General features: G+C 40.1%; 1 protein-coding gene across 3 annotated transcripts in view; it reads right to left on the reverse strand.

The window, feature by feature from the left end:
• The window catches only part of SLC22A15 (solute carrier family 22 member 15), a 106,187-nt gene that overhangs the window by 44,026 nt on the left and 40,042 nt on the right, over positions 1-22,119 (reverse strand). For all 3 annotated transcript variants that reach the window (XR_013159192.1, XR_013159193.1, XM_077119784.1), the window contains exons 3-4: positions 11,014-11,146; positions 10,224-10,388 (exon numbers count right to left, since the gene is read on the reverse strand). Coding sequence is in view for 1 of the 3 variants with exons in the window: in XM_077119784.1 (XP_076975899.1) it covers positions 10,224-10,388; positions 11,014-11,146 (298 nt within the window). In the remaining 2 variants the exon portion in view is untranslated. The remainder of the gene's footprint in view (positions 1-10,223; positions 10,389-11,013; positions 11,147-22,119) is intronic.

Consider the following 22,119-nt stretch of genomic DNA (forward strand, 5'->3'; position numbering starts at 1 on the left):
TTTTAAATGGATGTGTCCAATTGGTATTTATGCTTTTTTTGTATATACTGAAATTACTATTTTATATATACTACAAATACTATTTTGCAATCAAGCATAATTTATCAAACTAATTTCTTATTGCTAATTAACTAGGCTACTTCAAACTAATCCCTTTTGTTGACTATTTAGCTTTTTCCAACTTTTTGTAGTTCATTAGCATATTTAAAGCCAGAGGGTTGCATGAGCTTGTGCTGGAAAGAAAGCAGCTTGAAGAAAAGCGCACAGGAGAAGAGCTGTGGAAAGGCAGCGGAGCAGAAAGCCCCAGGAACCAGCCCGTCAGCCAGAATAGGCACAAAGCGTCTGAATCAACTGCTCTGGGACTCTGGAGTCCAGTACAGCACTGTGCAGCACCCAGGGAACGGCAGGAAGAAGAGACAGTAAATGGCAGTAATTACAAGCGAACTGCTCTATGTGGCAATTACCATCATCCACCCCCCACTCTCATGGAAGGTGTAGGGGACGTGCCCCCCCACAAAGCCTGCTGGTGCCAGTGAGGGGCATCAAAAACCTATTACCCTAAGATTGGGGGGGGGGGGTGAGGGGTGTGGCGCCCAATCCAATTGCTGACTACCGCATTTAAAATAAAAAGCTATTTTTTTTTTTATTACAGAAGTGGATTTGCAGAACAATCATGCATAAAATACAGGGTTCCATATATCACACCCCCACTTACACCTTGCATTGGTATAGAACATTTATTACAATTTATGATAGCATATTTTAATAGCTATACTATTAATTAAGATCCATGTATTTACTTAGCTTTCACTGTGTATTACACTTCCATGGATACTTAAAAATTTTTATTCTGCTACCACATAAACAATCTAACATCTCCCCCTTTAATCATATTCAGATATGTATTTCAGCACTGTTAACTGTGTACACAATGTGCTACCATCACCAACAGCCATTACCGAAATATTTCCATCATTCCAAATAGGAACCCTATACATTTTAAGCCTTAACTTCGCATTCCCTATCTTCTACCCTACCCCATCCCCTAATAATCTGTATTCTAGATTCTGTCTCTATGAGTTTCTTTATTCTAATTGTTTCAAAACAGTGAGATCCTACAATATTTGTCTGGCTTATTTCATTCAACATGATGACGTCTTCAAGGTTCATCCATGTTGTCGCATGTATCAGGACTTCATTCTATTTTATGGATGAATAAGATGTCATTGTATGTATGTACTTTATTTATTCATTCATTGGTTGATGGACACTTGGGTTGCTTCCATCTTTTGGTAATGGTGAATAATGCTCTTAAAAAACATTAGTGTGAAAATATCTATTCAAGTCCCTGCTTTCAATTCTTTTGGGTATATACCTAGTAGTGGCCTTGGCTAGTCATATGGAAGTTCTACTCAGCCTTCGGAGGAACCACCAAACTGTCTTCCACAGTGGCTGCATCATTTCACATTACCACCAGCAATGGAGGGCTCCTGTTTCTCTACATCTTCTCCAACACTTATTTTCCATTTTTGTAACAGCAGCCTGTGCCGGGTTCAATCTGTTGTGTAACCCCAGAAAAGCCAAGTTCTTTAATCCTCATTCAATACTGCTGGGTAAGATCTTTTTAATTGTTTCCATGAAGATGTGACCCATCCAACTGTGACTGGTAACTTCTGATTAGATGGTTTCCATGGAGATCTGTCTCCACACATTCAAGGTGAGGTTCCTTACTGGAGCCCTTTAAGAAGGAACCATTTTTTAAAAAGCTTTAGAACCAACAGAGCCCACACAGCTTGAGACCATTGGAGATCCAGAAGGAAAACACCCTGGGGGAAGCCTTATGAAATGAGGAGAAAAAGCTAGCAGATGTCACCATGTGTCCTCCCAGCTGACAGAGAAACCCTGAACTTCATTGGTCCTTCCTTTGGAGCTAGTGTATCTTTCTCTGGATGTGTTAATTTGGATATTTTCACAGCCGTAGAAATGTAAACTTGCAACTTCATAAATTCCCTTTTTGAAAGCCATTCCATTTCTGATATTTTGCATTCCGGCAACTTATAAACTAACACACAGCCATTCTAACAGATGTGAAATGGCATCTCATTATGATTTTGTCTTTCCCTGATGGTTAACGATGTTGAGCATCTTTTCATGCACTCCTTGGCCATCTGTATATCTTCTTTAGAGAGATGTCTGTTTAAGTATTTTGCTCATTATTTGGGTTATTACCACTGGATTATTTGTCTTTTTTATTGTGAAGTTGAAGGACTTCATTATATATTCTGGATACCAAACCTTTATTGGATATGTGGTTTCCAAATACTTTCTCCTATTGTGTACATTGTAGTTTTACTTTCAGGATAAAATCCTTTGAGGAGCAAAAGTTTTTAATTTTGAAGAGGTCCCATTTATCTATTTTTTCTTTTGTTGCTTTTGATTTGGGTATAAGGTGTAAGAAACCATTGACAAGGTCCTGAAGGTGGTTCCCTACATTTTCTTCTAGGAGTTTGATAGTTCTACTTCTTATGAAGTCTTTAATCTATTCTGAGATAATTTTTGTATGTGGTGTAATGTAGGGCTCTTTCTTCCTTTTCTTTTGCAAATGGAGATCTAGTTTTCCCAGCACCATTTGCTGAAGAGACTATTCTTTCCCAATTGAGTGGTCTTTGCCATCTTGACAAAAATCAGTTGGCTACAATGGTAAGGGTTGATTTCCAAACTCCAAATTCTATTTCTTCGGTCTATATGTCTGTCCTTGTGTCAGTACCATGCTGTTTTGATTACTGTGACTTTGTAATAAGTTTTGAGATTGGGAAGTGTGAGTCCTCCAATTTCTTTTTCAAGGTGGCCTTAGCTATTTGGGCTCCCTTTTCCTTCCACATAAATATGATGACTTGCTTTTCTATTTCTGCAAAGAAGGTTGCTGGAATTTTGATTGGGATTTCATTGAATCTATACAATACTGACATCTTAACAATATTTATTCTTCTTATCTATGAACATGGAGTATCTTTCCAATTATTGAGGTCTTCTTTGATTTCTTTTAGCAAAGTTTTGCAGTTTTCTGTGTACAAGTCCTTCCCCTCCTTGGTTAGATTTATCCTAGATATTTGATTCTTTTAGTTGCTACTGTGAATGGAATTTTTTTTCTTGATTTCTTCTTCCAATTGTTCATTGCTTGGTGTGTAGAAACCCTACAGATTTGGGGGTATTGATCTTTTACCCTGCCACTTTGCCAAATTCATTTATTAACTCTAGGAGCTCTGTGAACAGATTTTTAGGGTTTTCTGCATACAGGATAATATCATCTGCAAACAGGAAAAATTTTACTTTTTCCTTTCCAATTCAGATACTTTTTAAGTTTTACTCTTTCTTTTCCAACTTTAATGCTTTTTAATTCTTTTCTTGCTTCAATGCTCTGGTAAGAACTTCCAGTCCAATGGTGAATACCAGAGGTGACAGTGGGCTCCTTGTCTTGTTCCTGACCTCAGAGGGAAAGCGTTCAGTTTTTCATCATTAAGCAGGATGTTACCTGTGGGCTTTTCATATATCTCTAAAGCATGTTGAGGAAGTTTCCTTCAATTCCTAATGTTCTAAGAGCTTTTATCAACAAAGGATGCTGTATTTTTGTCAAATGCCTTTTCTGCATTGAGATGATTATACTTTTTTCCCCTTCATTCTGTTAATGAGGTGTATCACATTAATCGACTTCCTTATGTTGAACCAACCTTGCATATCAAGGATAAATACCACTTGATCATGGTGCATAATTCTTTTAAAATACTTTGGTTTCAGACTGCTAGTATTTATTTGAGGATTTTCGCATCTATATTCAAAGACATATTCATCTGTAGTTTTCTTTTCTTATGTATCTTTATTCAGCTTTGGTATGAGGATGATGATGGCCTCATATAATGAGGCTGAGAGTTTTCCCTCATATTCCATTTTTAGGAGAAGAATTTGAGCAGAACTGAAGTTAAGTCTTTTGGGAATATTTGCCAACCCATTTGGTCCTAGGTTTTTTATTACTAATTCAATCTATTTACTTGGAATTGGTTTGTTGAAATTTGTATTTCTTCTTAAGTCAATGTAGGTAGTTTGTATGTTTCAAAGAATCTATCCATTTCATTTAGGTTATCTAATTTATTGGCATACATTGTTCATAGTATTCTCTTCTGATCCTTTTTATTTCAGCAGGGTTGGTAATAATGTCCTCATTTTCATTTCTGATTTTGATTATTTGTATCCTGTCTCATTTCTCTTAGGCAGTTTAGTTAAAGACTTGTCAATTTTATTGATGTTTTCAAAGAACCATCTTTTGGTTTTGTTGATTCTTTTTTTTTATTTCATTTATCTCCACTCTAATCTTTATTTCCTCCTTCTATTCACATTGTCCAGTTGACTCTTCTGTTTCCAGTTCTTCAGTTTTGAAGTTAGGCATTTGATCTGAAGTTTCCTTCTTTTTAAATGTAAGCATTTAGAACTATAAATTTCCTTCTCAGCAATGCCTTTGATGCATCCCATAAGTTTTAGCATGTTATATTTTCATTTGCCTAAAGACAAATGTCTTAATTTTGCTTCTGATTTCCTCTTTAACCCATTAGTCGTTTGAGGGTATGTTGTTTAATTACCATATATTTGTGAATTTTCCATTTCTCCCTCTGCTACTGACTTTTAGCTTCACTCTGTTGTGGTGAGAGACGATATACTTTATGATTTCAGTATCTCTGAACTTCAGACTTGTTTTGTGACCTGACATATGGTCCTTCCCAGAGAATGACCTATATGCACTTAAGAAGAATGTACATTGTTTTCACTGGGTGCAGTGGTCTATATATATCTGATAGGTCTCACTGATTTCATGTATCATTCAACTCCTGTACTTCCTTACCAATCTTCTGACTAGCTGCTCTAGCCATTATTTGAGAACGGTGTGTTCAAGGCTCCTACTATTAATATAGAACTATTAATTTCTCCCTTCAAATCTGTTAGTATCTGCTTCATATATTTTGAGGCTCTGCTTTTAGTTGCATATATATTTATAATTATTACCTCTTTCTGCTGAATTGTCCCCTTTATTAGTATATAATAATCTAATACATGTCCCTCTTTTTTAACTTAAAACTTACTTTACCTGATATTAGTAAAGCCATCCCAGCTTTCTTTTGCTTACTTCCACAGTACATTTTTTCCATCCTTTCATCCTCAAACTTCCCGTATCTTTGACTTTCAGGTGAGTCTCATGCAGATAGCATAAAGTCATGGGTTTTCATCCATTTTGCCAATCTCTGCCTAATGGCTAGAGAATTTAATCCATTTACATTTAAAGTCACTACTGATGATACAGGACTTCTTCTGCCATTTTTCTATTGTGCCTTTGTAAATCTTATACCTTTTCTGTCCCTCATTTCGATTAATGCTTACTTTGATATTTATTTGCTTTTTTGTGTTGTATTATATTGGGTACCTTCTCACATCTATCTGGATATATTTTTCAGCTGTTTTTCTTGTGATTACCATGGGGTTAAAATTTAACATACTTATTTAGTTTGATACAAACTGTGTTAGTTTGAAATTATTATGAACCCCAGAAAAGCCATTTTCTTTCAATCCTGATCCAACCTTGTGGGACCAGACCTACTGTTTAGGGTGGAACCTTTGATTTTTTGTTTTTGTTTCCACATATCTTTGTACACTGTATGTCCAAAAACCTAGATCTATCATTACTTTTTATGCATTTTAATTTCAGTACTTGTAGGAAGTGGTGGCAGCACATACCAAACAATACAATGCAATAATACTGGCATTTATAATTACCCAAATGGTTACCTTTACCGCAGGCCTTTATGTCTTTATGCTGCTTTGAACCTGTTGAGCGTCCTTTCTTTTCAGTCTGAAAAATCCTTTTAGTATTACTTGTAGGGCTGGTCTGTTGGTAATGAATTCCCTCAGCTTTTGTTTATCTGAGAAATGTCTTAATTACTCCCTCATTCTTGAAGAGTTTCGCTGGATATAAAATTCTTGGCTGGCAGTTCTTTTCCATTAGCACTTAAAATATTTCAACCCATTGCCTTTTTGCCTCTATAGTTTCTGATAAAAAAATCAGCACTCAGATTAACTGGAACTCCCTTGTACGTAACAGACTGCTTTTTCTCTTGCAGCTTTCCTTGTCCTTTGCATTTGACAGTGTAATCAAATATGATGAGGTGTAGTTTTCTTCATGTTTATCCTGTTTGTTGTTCTCTGAGCTTCTTGGATATACATATTCATGTCTTTTGCTAAGCTTGGGAAGTTTCTTACGATTATTTCTTTGACTATACCTTCAGCCTTTTCTCTTTCTTCTCCTTCTAAGACTCCCACAATCTGGCAGTGTTTGTGCTTTGCAGTGGATGGAGGTGGCCTAAGGGTACAACAGAGGAATGCAAGAGGGAACTGCGGTGTTTACATACAATGGAATACTGAGAGGCTGCAAGCAGGAATGAAACTGTGAGGCAAGTAGCTAGGTGAATGAACCTTAAGGATAGTATGTTGAACAAAATGTCAGAAACAAAAAGACAAATATTATGTCTCACTCATATGGATTATAATATGCAAACTCAGAGAACTGAAGTTGAGGGCATGGGTTATCAGGTTGGGGTCTATTGTAAAAATTCCTCAATTGTCAGCTCTTACAGCAGTCACTTATACTCGGGAGTTATGACTGATATTTCTAAATTCTGAGACACTGAGCTATATGTGTATAACCTGGTCATTCCCTGAAACTTCGGGTATTTATGTGACACCTAAGACTCAGAGTTAGAGCACTGAAGCTATGAAGCTATGAAAGTCAGCATTACCCCATTCAGCAACTGTTAAAAAAGTTGAAAAAATGATCAGACTTCATCTAGAGATACAAATACAGCTGAACTGGATAGGACTAAGGTAAATCAGAATACTGGGTAAAGGATGATATGGCCCATATTTTCAAACTTCAACCTCTGTGTGAGATCAAAAGGAGCGATACAAAATTCATCATTTTGGTAGCACACTATCTAATTTAACCTGTATGGTCAGTTTACTTGAACACCATAATTACATGGGATTTTGAATAGGGCATGAGACCTTGTTGGTTTTTCCAGGTTAATGTGATACCCCAATATATCCCAGAGTAATTCAGACAGAGAATAAAAAGTATTTGCAAAGTCCCCTTGGGGAACTGGGGAGAAAGGAGGAAATATTCAACTTCCCCATCTGGGGAATTCCTGATATTCTCACAAACAGTGGGAATTCAATAGGCTGAGCCCTAAATCTTGCAACTCACCCCTATGAAGCTTATTCTCGCAAAGGAGAAGCTAAGCCCACTTATAATTATGCCCAAGAGTCACCCCTAGAGAACCTCTTTTGTTGCTCAGATGTGGTCTCTCTAAGCTAACCTGACAGGTAAACTCACAGCCCTCCCTCCTATATGTGACATGACTACCAGTGGTGTAAATCTCCCTGGCAACATGGGACCTGACTCCGAGGAATGAGCTGGGACCCACCATCATGAGAATGAGAAAGTCTTTCTGACCAAAAGGGGGAAGAGAGAAATGAGACAAAATAAAGTTTCAGTGGCTGAGAGATTTCAAACAGAGTCGAGAGATTATCCTGGAGGTTATTCTTATGCATTATATAGATATCCCTTTTTAGTTTATAGTGTATTGAGCGGCTAGAGGGAAGTACCTAAAACTGTTGAACTGTGTTCCAGTAGCCTTGATTATTGAAGACGACTGTATAACTATACAGTTTTTACAATGTGACTGTGTGATTGTGAAAAACCTTGTGGCTGATGTTCCTTTTATTCAGGGTATGGACAGATAAGTAAAAAAAAAGATCAAAAATAAATAAATAGTAGGGGGAGATAAAAGGTAAAAATCAGGTAGACTGAAATATTGTGCGTTGATGAGAGGGAGGGATAAGGGGTATGGGATGTGTGAGTTCTTTTTCTTTTCTTTTTCTGGAGTGATGCAAATGTTCTAAAAATGAGCATGGTAAAGGATACACAATTATGTGATGATATTGTGAGCCACTGATTGTATAATATGGTTAGACTGTACATGTGAGGATATTTCTCAATAAAAATATAAAAAAATAAAAAGACTCCCACCGTGCATACACTGGCATTCTTAATGGTTTACCATCGCTGTCCTAGGCTATCTTTGCATTTAGTATTTCTTTTTTTTACCTTTGCTCCTTGGCCTGACTCAATTCACATGTGTCTTACACATCTTCAAGTTCACCGATTCTTTCTTCTGCCAGCCCCAATCTGTTCCTGAAACCCTCCTGGGCATTTTTTATTTCAGTTATTATGATCTTCAGCTATAGCTGAAGATCAAATTATTGATCTTTCTTTCTGGTTCCTTTTTAAAATCACTATGTCTTTACTAAGACTTTATACTGTTCACTCATGGTTTTCTTGATACCCTTTAGTTCTTTCTCTGTACAGTCCTTCATTTTTAAGATCATTTTATTTAAAAGGTTTTGTGTGATATGTCCACATTCTTGTCTTTTTCACTGGTGTTTTCTATATTTTTATTCTCTTCCTTTGGGTGGGCCATCATTTCCTGTTTCTTTTTCTGTCTTGCACTCTATGTACATTTCAATATATTAAAATGTTAACTCCAGGATTTACTCCCTGTATTATCTGTTTCTTGATTTTGTAAGTAGCTGGTGATAAGAAAGAGATTTTCTTGGGCTCCAACCCTCCTATCAGAAAGGCCTGCTCAAGGCGAATGCAGTGTGCAAGGTTTTTCCTGTCTTTCTGAGCTTGTCTTGTCCTGGGCTTTTGCTTATTAACTGCAATAATAAGTTAACAGAAAGAAGAGGAACAGTTGTTCTCCTGTTCACAGGAGTTCAGCTGACTCCTCCGTTTCCCAGGGGACGGAGCTCCTTCCTGGTATCTGTTGCTAGCAGGCCTCTGCCCTCGTTTGTCTATGGTTCTACACCCTTTTTGTTGTATCATGCTGCTTTTGCCTGGGTGGCAAATTTGGGAAGAAGGTCACGCTGCAGAGGGCTTTCTCACGTTAGTCTTTCCCAGCCAAAACAGGGCCAGGGACCCAGGATCGGGGTGCAGACTGGTTCCAAAGTGCTGTGGACAGAAGATCAGGAAAGGTACCAAAAGTTTCTCTGATAGTCCCCCAAAGCCGAACTTTCCTAGTCTGCCCATCAAATGCAGCCCTTCAGTTTACTGTCCTCTGGAGCCCTGAAGAAATGCTGCATCTTTAAATCTCCATCGCCTCCACCCGCTACCAGGAGAGTCAACTCTGGCTGCTGCCACAGCAAGTTGAAAGGAAAGCCGCCCTCAGAGCCGGGTCCCACTGACCCAAATTTGCTACTCAAAAGCTGTCATCAGCCATCAGCTGTGCTCATCCCTGTTCTTGGGGAAGTGAATTTTTACATCCCTTTCTGTCACCAACAGCTAGCCAGGGACTGGCCCCACCATGACCTGCCACAACAGGGACAGGTGCCAGCAACCTCTGTGCTGGTGACAGCAATTTAAAATTCTTTACTATAATTTCTGTTCCTCTTCCTTCTGTTCTTCCCTAGATGCTGTACAGCATTCTTCTGGTCTCTGGAGTTTTAAAATGTTGTTTCAGACAGCCCCTGCCTGCTTAGAGTGGTTTTGGTGAAAAGCTCCCTATATTGCCATCTTGCTGAAGTCTGTACAAAAGACCTTTCAAAATAATTTATTTTACTATCTATATAGTGCTTGAGAATATGATGGGATGGTTAAAAATAATACAGATCACGGCCTCAATTCTGTAAATAAAGAATTAGTAAAGAAATGCTACAATAGAACTCTGATGATTTGAAGAGAATCATAAAAGTAAAAAGGGCACGAAACAAGGATTTAATAAAATATAACACGAAGTCTCCAAGAGTGGAATTCCTAGTATTTCCTACTTCTGTATTATTTTTCAGTTCAAGGTAGAAGGTAGATAATGTCTTTCCAAGGACATCATCACTCTCCAAAATAACTGGTGATAACATGGTATGGATGGTGAGCTCGCCATCTCTGCGGCAAGCCCCAGGGGAATTTTTAACAGTAGGATATGAATAATATGACTCCTTTAAGGCCATTCAGGACAAAGTCAGGCAATCAAGTCCTTCAAACCTAAATACATTTTCAGACTTTAGGGTTAAACAGTTTCCTATAAGGTTCTCTGGAACTGTTCATCTCCAGAGCAGCATGATCTAAGCAGTACCTGCCAGTGCCCAGTAGGCGGTGCCAACACATTCGTTCAGCAAGACAAAGGCCACCAGTGACATCCCTCCATTCATTATGCCCACCAGGAAACGAGTTATTGCAAAAAACTCATACGAGGGGGAAAATCCATTTGCAATAGCAAATAAGATGTCAAGAGCAAAACCTAGAGAGAGAGGAACAGGAGTCAATTACCCAGAGGCAAAAGAGCATTTCATGAAAGCAGTAAATAATATTCACTGGTCTGTAAAGATAAACTTTTGTAACCTTAAATTTCCTTAGCTATATTTTTAAGTAGTTTTCTCAAAAACTATAAAGAAAAATGGACATTTTTTTCTTTGTTACAAATTGATTTCTGTCAATCATACACAGTTTTCAGTTATTCATGCTGTTGGTAACTGAAAAATCCTGAGTCCTATAGAGCTTATTTGAACTCAGTCAACCATAGAAATATATGGAAATGGATCTAATAGTATGTTTCAATCTCTGACTGTTCTCCTTAGAAACACAGTATAAACTGGAATTTGGGGGTTTCAGAAAGCACCATCACCTACCAAAAGTTATAGTATGAACATCTGACCTTAACCAGGTGTGCTGTCCATTAAAAGTGTGTGGCCAGAACCAACTCTGCCTGCAGTTTGGCCTCTTGCCAGTGTTTCAGAAATCGGTTCTGGGTCCACATAGTAACTCCCAGAAATTAACCTTAAGCAAACAGACCCCTCATTTAGACGTCTGTGAACCTTAAGGAGATAAGTCCTTTTACTCAATTCATTAACACTCAAATAGATTACCTGTGAGATAAACTTTTTTCCTTCCAAAGCGATCTGAAAGCTGACCAAAAGAGATAACTCCCACAAATACACCACTGAAGAAAAAAGAGCTTGCTGCACTGACTTTGTAAGATCTGTTGGCAATTAAAAACCACTAGAGGAAGAAAAAACAAATGAAAAACATTTAGGTCAAAGAAAAAAAGTGCAAGGATTGAGTTAGCCATTAAAAAACAAAATGTACAACAAAAACTTGTACACTCGAACTTCTCCACCTCACGACCAGATCTGGGTATAGTATCCATCTTGAATCACGTCCAAGACATTTTGCATTCAGAAACACTAGATATCATCATTATTATTGTAATGTGCTCCTACAGTACCATATACATGTATTATAGCAGCACTGAATGCAATAGATAATCCTAATTGTTACACATAGTCGCCTGTGTCCCTCATGCTAAAATCCTGATCTTCTGATAGGAGGTGCTGTGTACCATTCTTTCCCCATTTTCTTAACACCGAACACACACAATGGCACATATGAAGCTAGGAATGAATGGCTCTTTTCTCTAACAGGTTAATGGGTTTAAAATCTCTAGGGCAACACATGAACTTAAAGGCAAAACAACCATGCTTGCCTTAAAACCCCATTATCTGACTCCCTATCTAGTAATGTGTTAAGGTGATTTTTGGTTATAAAGTTAAAACTCAACCTATGTCAGAGAGGTAACCTCAGAGAACCAAGAGAATGTTCATCTTTCCCCTTCCCAGCCCCCTTCCCTGGGGTCCAGTGAAGAAAAGTTTATAAAGACCACCATTATTTCAAGGATTTGGAGGAAGGCACCTGCTAGGGAAGTCAGAGACACCTGTTAGGCAGTCATCCTCCAGCCTTCCGCTAACCCTACCTCCTTTTCTACTGTGCACCTCTCCAACACCTGGGGCAGACGGTAAATCTAATGCAAAGGCCTGGCCAGACCTTAAATCCAGAAACAGGAACAAGCACCCCTGATCAAAACAGGAATCCTCAGTGGCAGGGCCCCATCCCCCAGTGGGGGATTAAATACCCACTCAACCAGAATGGATGGGTCTCTCTTCTCTGGCACAAAGCGGGGCACGCAGACCTGCCATCAACTGACCCTGACTCTGCAGTGTGGGCCACCCTGGGAGACTTGGCTATGATGGGATTTCCTCCCCTGCTCTTTTCGTCTCTTTATGCTGCTAAGTGACAAAGAGACTTATTTGCTCTTCTGGACTCTTCATTCTGTGCAAGCAGCAATGGGATCATTTGCTGAAAGTTTCTGTTGTGCCCTGAACATGTGCTCCAATGACACACAGCGGTAGCAACTCTCTCCATGGCCCCCTTCTTGGTTGTCCCTTCCCCACCACTTAGACCATTCCTTTCCTCATGCTTCGGCAACAAGTCATTACGGCTCAGGAGAGATCCAACTTCTCTACTCCCCTTGTTTTCTTCCTATAAGACCGGACTGATACAGTTATTGGTTAGATTTCTGTATGTAAAAAATGACTCAGAGGGGTGCACAGGTAGTTCAGTGGTAGAATGCCCGCCTTCCATGCAGGAGACTGGGGTTCAATTCCTGGATCATGCATTTCCCCACCCCATCCCCAAAATGACTCAGGGATTGGGAGACTGATAAAGATGATGCCCACTCACTAATGCTTTTTATTAGTCTCCCATTCCTCACATACAATTACACAGAAGTGTGTATATATGTATATATGAATGAGGAGGTTTATTTTAAGGAATAGGCTTAAGTAACTGTGAGTGCTGACAAAACTGAAATGTGTAGGGCAGGCCAGCAAGCTGGAAACTCATACAGGATTTTTATGCTGCAGTCTTGAGGCAGAATACCTTCTTTCCTTTAAGATTTCGCTCTTAAAGCCTTCAACTGATTGGATGAGGCTCGCCCACATAATAGAAACCAATCTCCTGTATCTTAAAGTCAAGTGACTATAGATTACCCTATCCCCAACCCCTGGTAGCCTATAATCTACTTTCTAGCTCTATTACCTTGCGTATTCTAGGCGTTATATGTAAGTAGAATTATACAATGCTTGTATGACTCTTATTGTGCTTGGCTTTTCATATGTAATTTTTAACAAGGTTAATTAATTGGTTTGCCTGACCCTATGGATTAGAAATAGTAAACTTGGGAATTGTGCTTAAAAACAGTAATCAGGAAGTTACTTCTTTTGGTGGTAGTCATAATTATAACAGGAGATGGAGGCAATATGACCAAAAATCTGCACTACATTACAGTTACTCCTTTAGGTATTCAATACATTAGTTGTTTAGCTTCTTTTAGAGGTTAATAATTATTCAAAGCACTGGGAATAGAGGTGCGAACAAGCTACACACAGTGTCTGCCCTCGTGGAGTACAAGTTTCGGTGGAGTAAGAGAAACAATACACAAAGGAAACACATAGGCAGGAACTGTGGAGGAAGCTTCTTTAATGAAGGTATTCAGGGAAGGCTTCTCTGGGGAGGTGACATGTGTAACCTGAATGACAGGAAGTAACCAACCACGAAAAGCAGTTCAGAGAACAGGAGAATAAGTGCAAAGGCCACGGTGTAAAACACACCAGTGTGCTTCTTCCAGATAGGGTAAGAGAAGAGGCCAGAGAGGTGGGCAGACATCAGATCATACAGGACCCCAGGCCATGGTAAGGAGCTGGGATTTTATTCTAATACAAAGGGAAGACATTAAATAACCTGATTTGTTTTTAAAGATCACTCTGGCCACTCTCAGAGTGTGCATTATAACAAGAACAAGCGGGAGCAAGGAGGATACTGCAATAGTTCAAATAAGAGATGACAGTGACTTGGGCCATCAGGATACAATTACATGGACTTAGGGTATATTTTGGAGGTAAAAGTCACAGAACTTACTGATGAATTGTCTGTGGTGAAGAGGGAAATCAAGGATTTCACCTAAATTTTAACTTATGCAAAATGGTGGTGAGATTTATTGAGATGGAGGAGGCTTTAAGGTGTGTGAGGTGTGTGGTAGGAAATCAAGAATTCTGATTTGGACATGGTTGAGAAGCCTATCCATGCGAAGATGCTGCACAGGCATCTGGAAATGAGCTCAGGAGAAAGGGGAGGAGGGTTTATGAAGGAGCTCAGTACAGGGGTCTAGGGCACTTCCACATTCAGAGTGTGGGGCGAAGAAAAGGGCCACTGCAACAAAATCACACGAGGCAGTCAGAGAGACGGCAAAAGAAATGGGGGAGTGTGGTATCACAGAAGCTATGAGAGAAAACCTGATTCAGGAAGGAAGGTGCAGTTGACTATCACAAATGCTGCTTTAGAGACCAAGTAAGAGGAGGATAGAGACATGACAGCTGTATTAGAAACAACAGACACTTAAAATATCAATTTCAGAAGCGTAGGAATGGAAGTGAGATTGGAGAGTGTGAAGAACTGGTAGAGGGTGAGAACTTGAAAACAGCAGATGAATACAAAATGTTTTCAAGAAGTTTTGCTGTGAAGGACAGTCAAGAAATGGGACAGTATCTGGACAGGTTCATGAGGTCAAGGATTGTTTATGTGCTTTTTAAAGATGGGCTATAATAAAGCATGTGTGCATGTTGATGAGAATGATCCACAGAGACAAGACATACAGGAGAGAAGTACTTGAAGAAGCAAGAACGGATGGGCTTGAGTGTTCAAAGCAGAGGTTGGCCTTTCAAAGCAGCAGGGAGTCTGTTGTTATAAGAGGAAGTGAGGTAGCAGATGGGTTCCAAAGCAGGTAGCAAAGGAGCTCCTGTCTGCTGCTTCATTTTTTTTTCACTGAAATACCAAGCCAGGGCTCCAGTTGAAGTGAGTGAGGGTTGAGGAGAGTTAGAAGTTTAAGGCAGAAGATGACAAGCATGGTCTTCTCAGGAGTGGGACATCAAGAGCGGCACGCCCAAGGGAAAACGCTGCAGGACTGACAGGCAATGTTGAATGTTCTTTCGAGCTTCACGGTCATAAATTTTATAAGGAGGAGATGGGCGGGCCGCGGTGGCTCAGCGGGCAAAGTGCTTGCCTGCCATGCCGGAGGACCTCGGTTCGATTCCCGGCCCCAGCCCATGTAAAAAACAAACAAACAAACAAAATACAATAAAACAAGAAGATGTTTCCCTTCCTTCCTTCTCTCTGTCTTTCCTTCCCTTCCTCCCTAAAAAAAAAAAAAAAAAATTTTATAAGGAGGTATATAGTTAAGCTTACTTAGAGTTGAGGATTTTCCAGGTGTACCTTGGAGAGAGAAAGGCACCTGGGAGTTTAGGATGTTTGCAAAAGAGTTATTATAATAATGAAATATATACTGGTTATAGAGAAAAGAAAGACATAAGGGAGATGGTCGGTAGTTTTGAAATACACCTGTCTCCCTTCTCCCATAGTAACAGAATTTTTAGCTTGTCCTATGGCTACCCAGAATAAAGAGTGAATGTCCCAATTTCCCTTGTAGCTAGGCATGGTTACTTTATCAAGGTACAGACAACTGGATATAAGCTGAAGTATCCTGTGGCAGGGGCTGGAAACTTGCCTTAAGAGACAGCTAATTTGCCTACTATACTTGGCTTCTTTTCACTAGTCTACACATAGAATGTTGATGTGAAAACTGGGGCTCCATCTTGGATCACAATAAAGATGGCCATACATTAGGGGTGTGGAAGCCAAAAGCTGGAAGAAGCCTGGGTCCTGGAGATACTGGGGAAAGACCCAGGTGTTGAATATTTTTAAGCTCTCCAGATGATTTCCACCAGCAACCAAGCTGAGAATTCCTGTCCTGGACCTTCTCATCTTTAATAACTGCATCAGCCATAAAATCTCATTTGCAGCACTCCACTCACTCTCAGCTCTTTCTCTTCCCCTAGTCTACCACTCACTTCCTCTCGTATCTCCACTCTGAGCACTCTTCACCTTCTTCAAGACCTCCAACTGCCAACTCTACCATAAGTAAGGCCTGAGTCATTCAAAAAAAAAAAAAACTCACATTAAGAAGCCCCGATTTAAAAAACAAAACAAAACAAAAAGAAGCCCTGACTTAAATAAAGGAAATAAAGTAGGAGAGCACAACGAAGGGAGTTGGGATGGAGTTACCGTGACTGTTATGACTGTTAATGAAGCATTTAGGTTTTTGCTTCATATTTAGATTCTTATAGCTGAGAGGCTGAGAAAAACCCCATGTCTCAATAAGGGGCACAGTGTTGGGTGTCAAAAAGTCGTACTTAGCTGCAATGCAGAGAATGGAATGGCAGTGGCAGGTGTGGGTGGACCTGTCAAAGGTCATCAGAGTGATCCAGGGAGGCACTGGACAGAACAGGGTTTCAGAGAAGTTAATTATTCAAGCCAAATACACTCCTGGAGTTCAGAGGCAAGTCTCAGCTGAGCCATCAAAAAATAAATAGGTAATACCAAAAAGTAAATAGGTATTATCTGAAGCTACGAGTATAGATTTAATCAATCACAGATTGAATGATGCTTAAAGATAAATTTTAAGTAAAAGAACGGATGTCTTTAGCATCTACCTTGAAATTGTCAAACCTTAGGCTTGATGGAAATATCACACATCTGACCTGAAAATATAACTTCTCGCTTTAAAATGGCCTGTATGCTTTATATATTCCTAAAAACAAAACCAAGATCTGAGGAATGAAAAAAAAAAAATAAAGCTCTATCAATCAGGAAAGATAATAATTAATACCCAACCAACTTTTGCATAATACTCTCCTCTAATCTCAACAACCATCTTTTGGAATTGGTATTTAATATTATCATTCCCATTTTACAGATGATGCAACTGAAGTCGAGACACCTTCCTATAACTGCACTATTCGAAGCAATGGAGATTGGACCCAACGCCAAGTCATCTGACTCAAAATCTCATTTTTAAGCGCTGTACATTCAATTTAATTAAATCCTATAATTCTGGATCTAAGTAGTGAATTAGCACTATGGTTCAGTGTTTAAAATCAAAAACACATAAATTACAATATACTGGTTAAAGAGCAAGGACCGCTCTTTAATTCTGAGCAAAGACACATACCCAGCCTCTACTCTGAGCAACTTCTGATTGGCTCTGATAAGGCTGCAAAATCGTTTGTCTCTGCTTTTGTTTTCCCTTGTGACCCAGACTGTCCATTGTTTTATTTCTCCTTCTAATTTATGGTGATGTTTCATGGAATGCTAGCTAAGAAACATGCAGTAATCTCAAGCTACACTAACGGAGGCAGCAGCAAGTGCATGATAGATTAAAAAAAAAAAAAAGCATTTATACTAAGCTTGTACAACACTGGGTCATTTTCCCTCCGCCAGGGAGACTCTGCACCTCTTGCCCTGCTTGTCTGGGTTACCCACAGGTGGCAGCCTACATGACCCACATGAACAATGTCAGAAACTTCCTTGCAGCAGTCCAGGTGAGGACGTGACCACCCAAACAAAAGCAAACAGATTTTTCATTCCACTTTTACCACTAAGGCAGACACCTTAAGGAAACTGACCATTCTTTGTACAGGCTGGCTCTTGTCTCCCCACCCACCCCTCACACCTCACCCCCCTGGTGAACTCCTATTCATCCTTCATGACCCACCTTAAGCATCTTCGCTCACAGGAGGTCTTCCCTGACTCACTCCAGCAAATCTGACCACTCCCTCCTTTCTGCCAAGGTCCTCCCTATTTTTTGCTTCTTTTAAGATGTAAGTGAATTACGTGAGTACTTGTCTCTCCGCTACTATGATTTGAGCTTCTTAAGGGCAATTTTGCATCTCAAGTGCTTAACTTATACTGTCTGCAAGCACTTATTTATATAACAAGAGTGATATAGTTTTATGTGCATCTTCATACACATTATCTTAATGTCAGTGCTTCAAGCATCAAGTTGTGGGTTTAGAGGCACCCAGGGAACTGCTAGCAGTTGTCTTTTCCTTGGAGCCACCAAATGCCATTCTTGCAAAAGAGAGTACGAAGACTTGGCATGTGAGGGGTTTTCCTTCTTCCTAGAGCCAATGCACAGATACAGAATGCTTTGGCTTTATCTCTACCCTACACATTAAGAGAGAAAACTAAGGAGAAAAAAACACTATGACAATTTTCTAGAATCGGGCTGAAAAAGTTATAATGGCTGAATCTGTGCCACTGAAACATACTCCCCCCAAGTCTGAGTAACTAAAGCAGCATAGCCACTGGAAGCTCTTTAATTGGTCCAAAATATCCCCACTCAAAGAAGTACGTAGGATTATGCAGGGGTAAGAAATCTGCTGTGGATGATACTCATACATTGTGAAGCTCAGAAGCCAGGCAGGGGGTATAGCAGGTTGGAAAGTGGTGGTTAAACACCTCAGTTAGCTGCTGCGTCTCTTTTAAAAGGTGGACATGTTCACGAGCCCAATGTGGCCCACTAGAACAAACTCAGCTTCCCCTGAAGGGGGACAAACCCCATAGCCAGCTGTCCAGGACATCAAGAAAAAGGAAGGTCACAGATGTGGTCTCTCTCTCCAGCCAACACAACAAGCAAACTCACCACCCTCCCCCTGTCTACGTGGGATATGACTCCCAGGGGTGTGGACCTTCCTGGCAATGTGGGACAGAAATCCTGGAATGAGCTGAGACTCAGCATCAAGGGATTGAGAAAAACCCTAGAATGAACTGAGACTCAGCATCAGAGGATTGAGAAAACCCCTAGAATGAGCTGAGACTCAGCATCAAGGGATTGAGAAAAACCCTAGAATGAGCTGAGACTCAGCATCAAGGGATTGAGAAAAACCCTAGAATGAACTGAGACTCAGCATCAGGGGATTGAGAAAACCCCTAGAATGAACTGAGACTCAGCATCAGGGGATTGAGAAAACCTTCTCGACCAAAAGGGGGAAGAGTGAAATGAGACAAAATAAAGTGTCAATGGCTGAGAGATTCCAAACAGAGTTGAGAGGTTATCCTGGAGGTTATTCTTACACATTAAATAGGTATCACCTTGTTAGTCAGAATGTAATGGAGAGGCTGGAGGGAACTACCTGAAAATGTAGAGCTATGTTCCAGCAGCCATGTTTCTTGAAGATGATTGTATAATAATAGAGTTTTCACAATGTGAGTGTGTGATTGTGAAAACCTTGTGTCTGATGCTCCTTTTATCCAGCTTATCAACAGACAAGTGAAATATATGTAATAAAGATGAATAATCGGGGAAACAAATGTTAAAATAAATCTAGATTGAAATGCTGGTGATCGTTGAGGGGGAGGGGTGGGGGGTATGGTATGTATGAATTTTTTTGTTTTCTTTTTCTTTCTTTTTCTGAATAGATGCAAATGTTCCAAGAAATGATCATGATGATGAATATGCAACTATGTGACGATACTGTGAATTACTGATTATATATGTAGACCAGAATGATCAAAAGTTAAGAATGTTTGTGTTTGTCTGGTATTTAAAAAAAATTTAAAAATTAATTAAAACAAAAGATAAATGGAGCTCAAAGGCTGCCTCCCTAACCGTCCAGGTGGACCAAACAAAAGGAGTAAACAAGGCTAAGCACATACCCATTGCTCAACCAAGTGGTTGCTACAAGTCCTGCTTAGAAGAAAACCCTGTCATATGACAATGGCCACAGCCCATGCTGACTTCCAGTCTTCAGCATTTCAAGACTTGCAGGGATGGAACCAACAGCGGCCTCCCCAACCCCTGCAGTATGTTCCCAGAGCCTGTGTGTACCCAGTGGTCTGGTTATTGTTCTGCTTTGAAAAAGTCCTCAAGGGTTGATAATGATTCCAGCCAAACTTCAGCCCTCCCCGTCCAGTATTTCCCATAAAAAATATTAACAGCCTTGTACAAGAAAATCTCACTTGGGGAGAAAATCAGGTAATCAGAGGCTTCCTGTGATTAGGGAGTACTTGGACAGGGTAGTTCAGGAACAATTTCATGGTGATTAAATAACTTGCTTCACTTCAATGTAGTTGTCACTCTGAATTACCACTTAATGGGTGAAGTGTGCAGGCTATAACAATCAGTAGCACAGGCGTAAGGAAGCAAGACATTAAAAAAATATTAGCCCCTAAAGCAATTATTGCAGTGAATTTCTCAAATAGTTTTAATACTCTGTCTTTTGACCCCAGGGTATAGCTTGGGGAAAATATATTAATCTCAAGATAATAATCAGTCAATTTCATTTCTTCAATCTCCACACTGATATTAAAGATTCCAACCTTACTCTTTTTTGGTTGCAAGCATTAATTAAGCATGATAATTGTGTGTCTTCATGATATTTGGTGCTTTCTGAATGAGTCAGAGCTCAGGGAATAATCTAAATACAGCAGAGAGCAATTTACTACATAAATTCACTCCAATGGTTATTATTAGCTCATTTTATAATAGTCAAGAATTCTAAATTAAAGGGTTTTTTACATTAAATACCAAGTTAATCACATCTATATAATCTCTCATTCGCCCTTCCCAAAACTCTCCATAAAAAACTTATACAAGGCCTGACCTGAGTGCAAAAAAGGTATAGGGAAGGATTTTAAAACTGTTTACTTTTAATTATATATAAAATAAACAACATTTTATATATATATATATTTAAACTATAGAGAGCTGTAGACTCTACCTTGATACTTATTTCTAGGAGTTTTACATGGGGGGGTCAATTGGATATTATACTTGCTTTATAACTTTGATTTTATACCAAATAATTTCCATGAGTCATTTCGAGCCAAATATTATCTATATTCCACCAATTATAAACATTAGGATATGCATCAACCTACTGGCAAACTCCAGCTTTCCAGTTTCAATGTTCTTACTTTGGAGACTCTGAGGAGCAGCTGGAAAGGCAACCAAAATTTAATCCACGCAAAGAAATTACACGGAGGGTCTAGCGTGGGACTGCACACCGCCACAACGAAGATGCGCTGAGCTTGCGGTGCAGGGCACGGCAGCTCCTGAAGGACTCCTAAAGGACACTGGCTACAGGATGGCCGACCTCAGTTTCCTGCCTGGTGCCGTCAGTCCTGACAGCCACTTGACCACATTCTCACCACTCGTCCCTCGGCTGCTGCGCCTCTGTGGGCTCCTGCCATTTTGGTAGAAGTGGCAGGAAACTTGGATGCCCCCCAGACAGCCCCCTCCAGACCGCCCCAGGACTTGGAAAGCCACCAAAACAGGCTTCTAGTGCCCAAGACAGAGGTGGAGTGAGTGAATTCACGTGTAACACACACGCCTGGAAGGGTGGTGACAAGGGCACCCAGGGTAGACCCTTTATTTCTACCTCAAAATAAAATAAAGACACTTCAGGAAAAACAAGAGAACACTAAAAACTGGAAGCAGAACCAGCTCCTCCTTAAGGGCTGCCCACACGCAGTCAGAGAGGAGAAATGAGGGTGACCACTGCCGCGAGTGGACAGCTGCTGAAGGCTTAAGTGTCCAGGTGAGCCGCTGAGGGGGACGGAAGCTGTCTCATCTCATTGTCCTTTGTGTGTGGCTTATTTCTGTCAAATGAGGAAAGATCTAAGTTTGTTTGGGCTTGACAATTAATAAAGGTCAACCGAATCAGCACTACTCGTGATATACCTGAATGACTGATTTTGGGGGTGGGACCACTGGCGACTTTCCTCATGAGTCGGATACAGGTCTCCGGAAGGTGCCCATAACCTTAGAGAAGACAGGCTCAGGTCAGCGGGTCAGAGAGCCTGGTGCCCTGCTGCCTTTATTGCTGTCACGTGCAAGACTGGAAAGGTTACAGGCACCAGGACCAGGCTCCTCCATTCACTGACTGTGTAACACTGACAAAGTCAGCAAGCTACTTTGAGAGCTGTGTGTTTGTAGATGTTTAATCTGACAGCCAAATACAAACATCATTGTTTCTCCCTTCTTCTCTAGAACTTGCTCTGTCCAAGGCTGCAGACTCTATCAAGCAAGTGATTAGCAGATGGAGGTAAGTACTTAGTTTTATTTAGCTTGCAACCCGATGTGTGCACGTGCGTGTGCTATCACCCTGTTTCACTAGCCTTCAATCCTGCCCATCCACTGGCCCACACTTCCAACCAGCTCTCACTGTCTCTGCACTGCCAATAAACTATGTAGCCCTGGTAGATCTGGGTTCGTCCCCCTGCTCTCTCTGGCAGTGCCTCTA

Source organism: Tamandua tetradactyla, chromosome 11, assembly GCF_023851605.1.
Source record: "Tamandua tetradactyla isolate mTamTet1 chromosome 11, mTamTet1.pri, whole genome shotgun sequence".
Taxonomy (NCBI): Eukaryota; Metazoa; Chordata; class Mammalia; order Pilosa; family Myrmecophagidae; genus Tamandua; species Tamandua tetradactyla.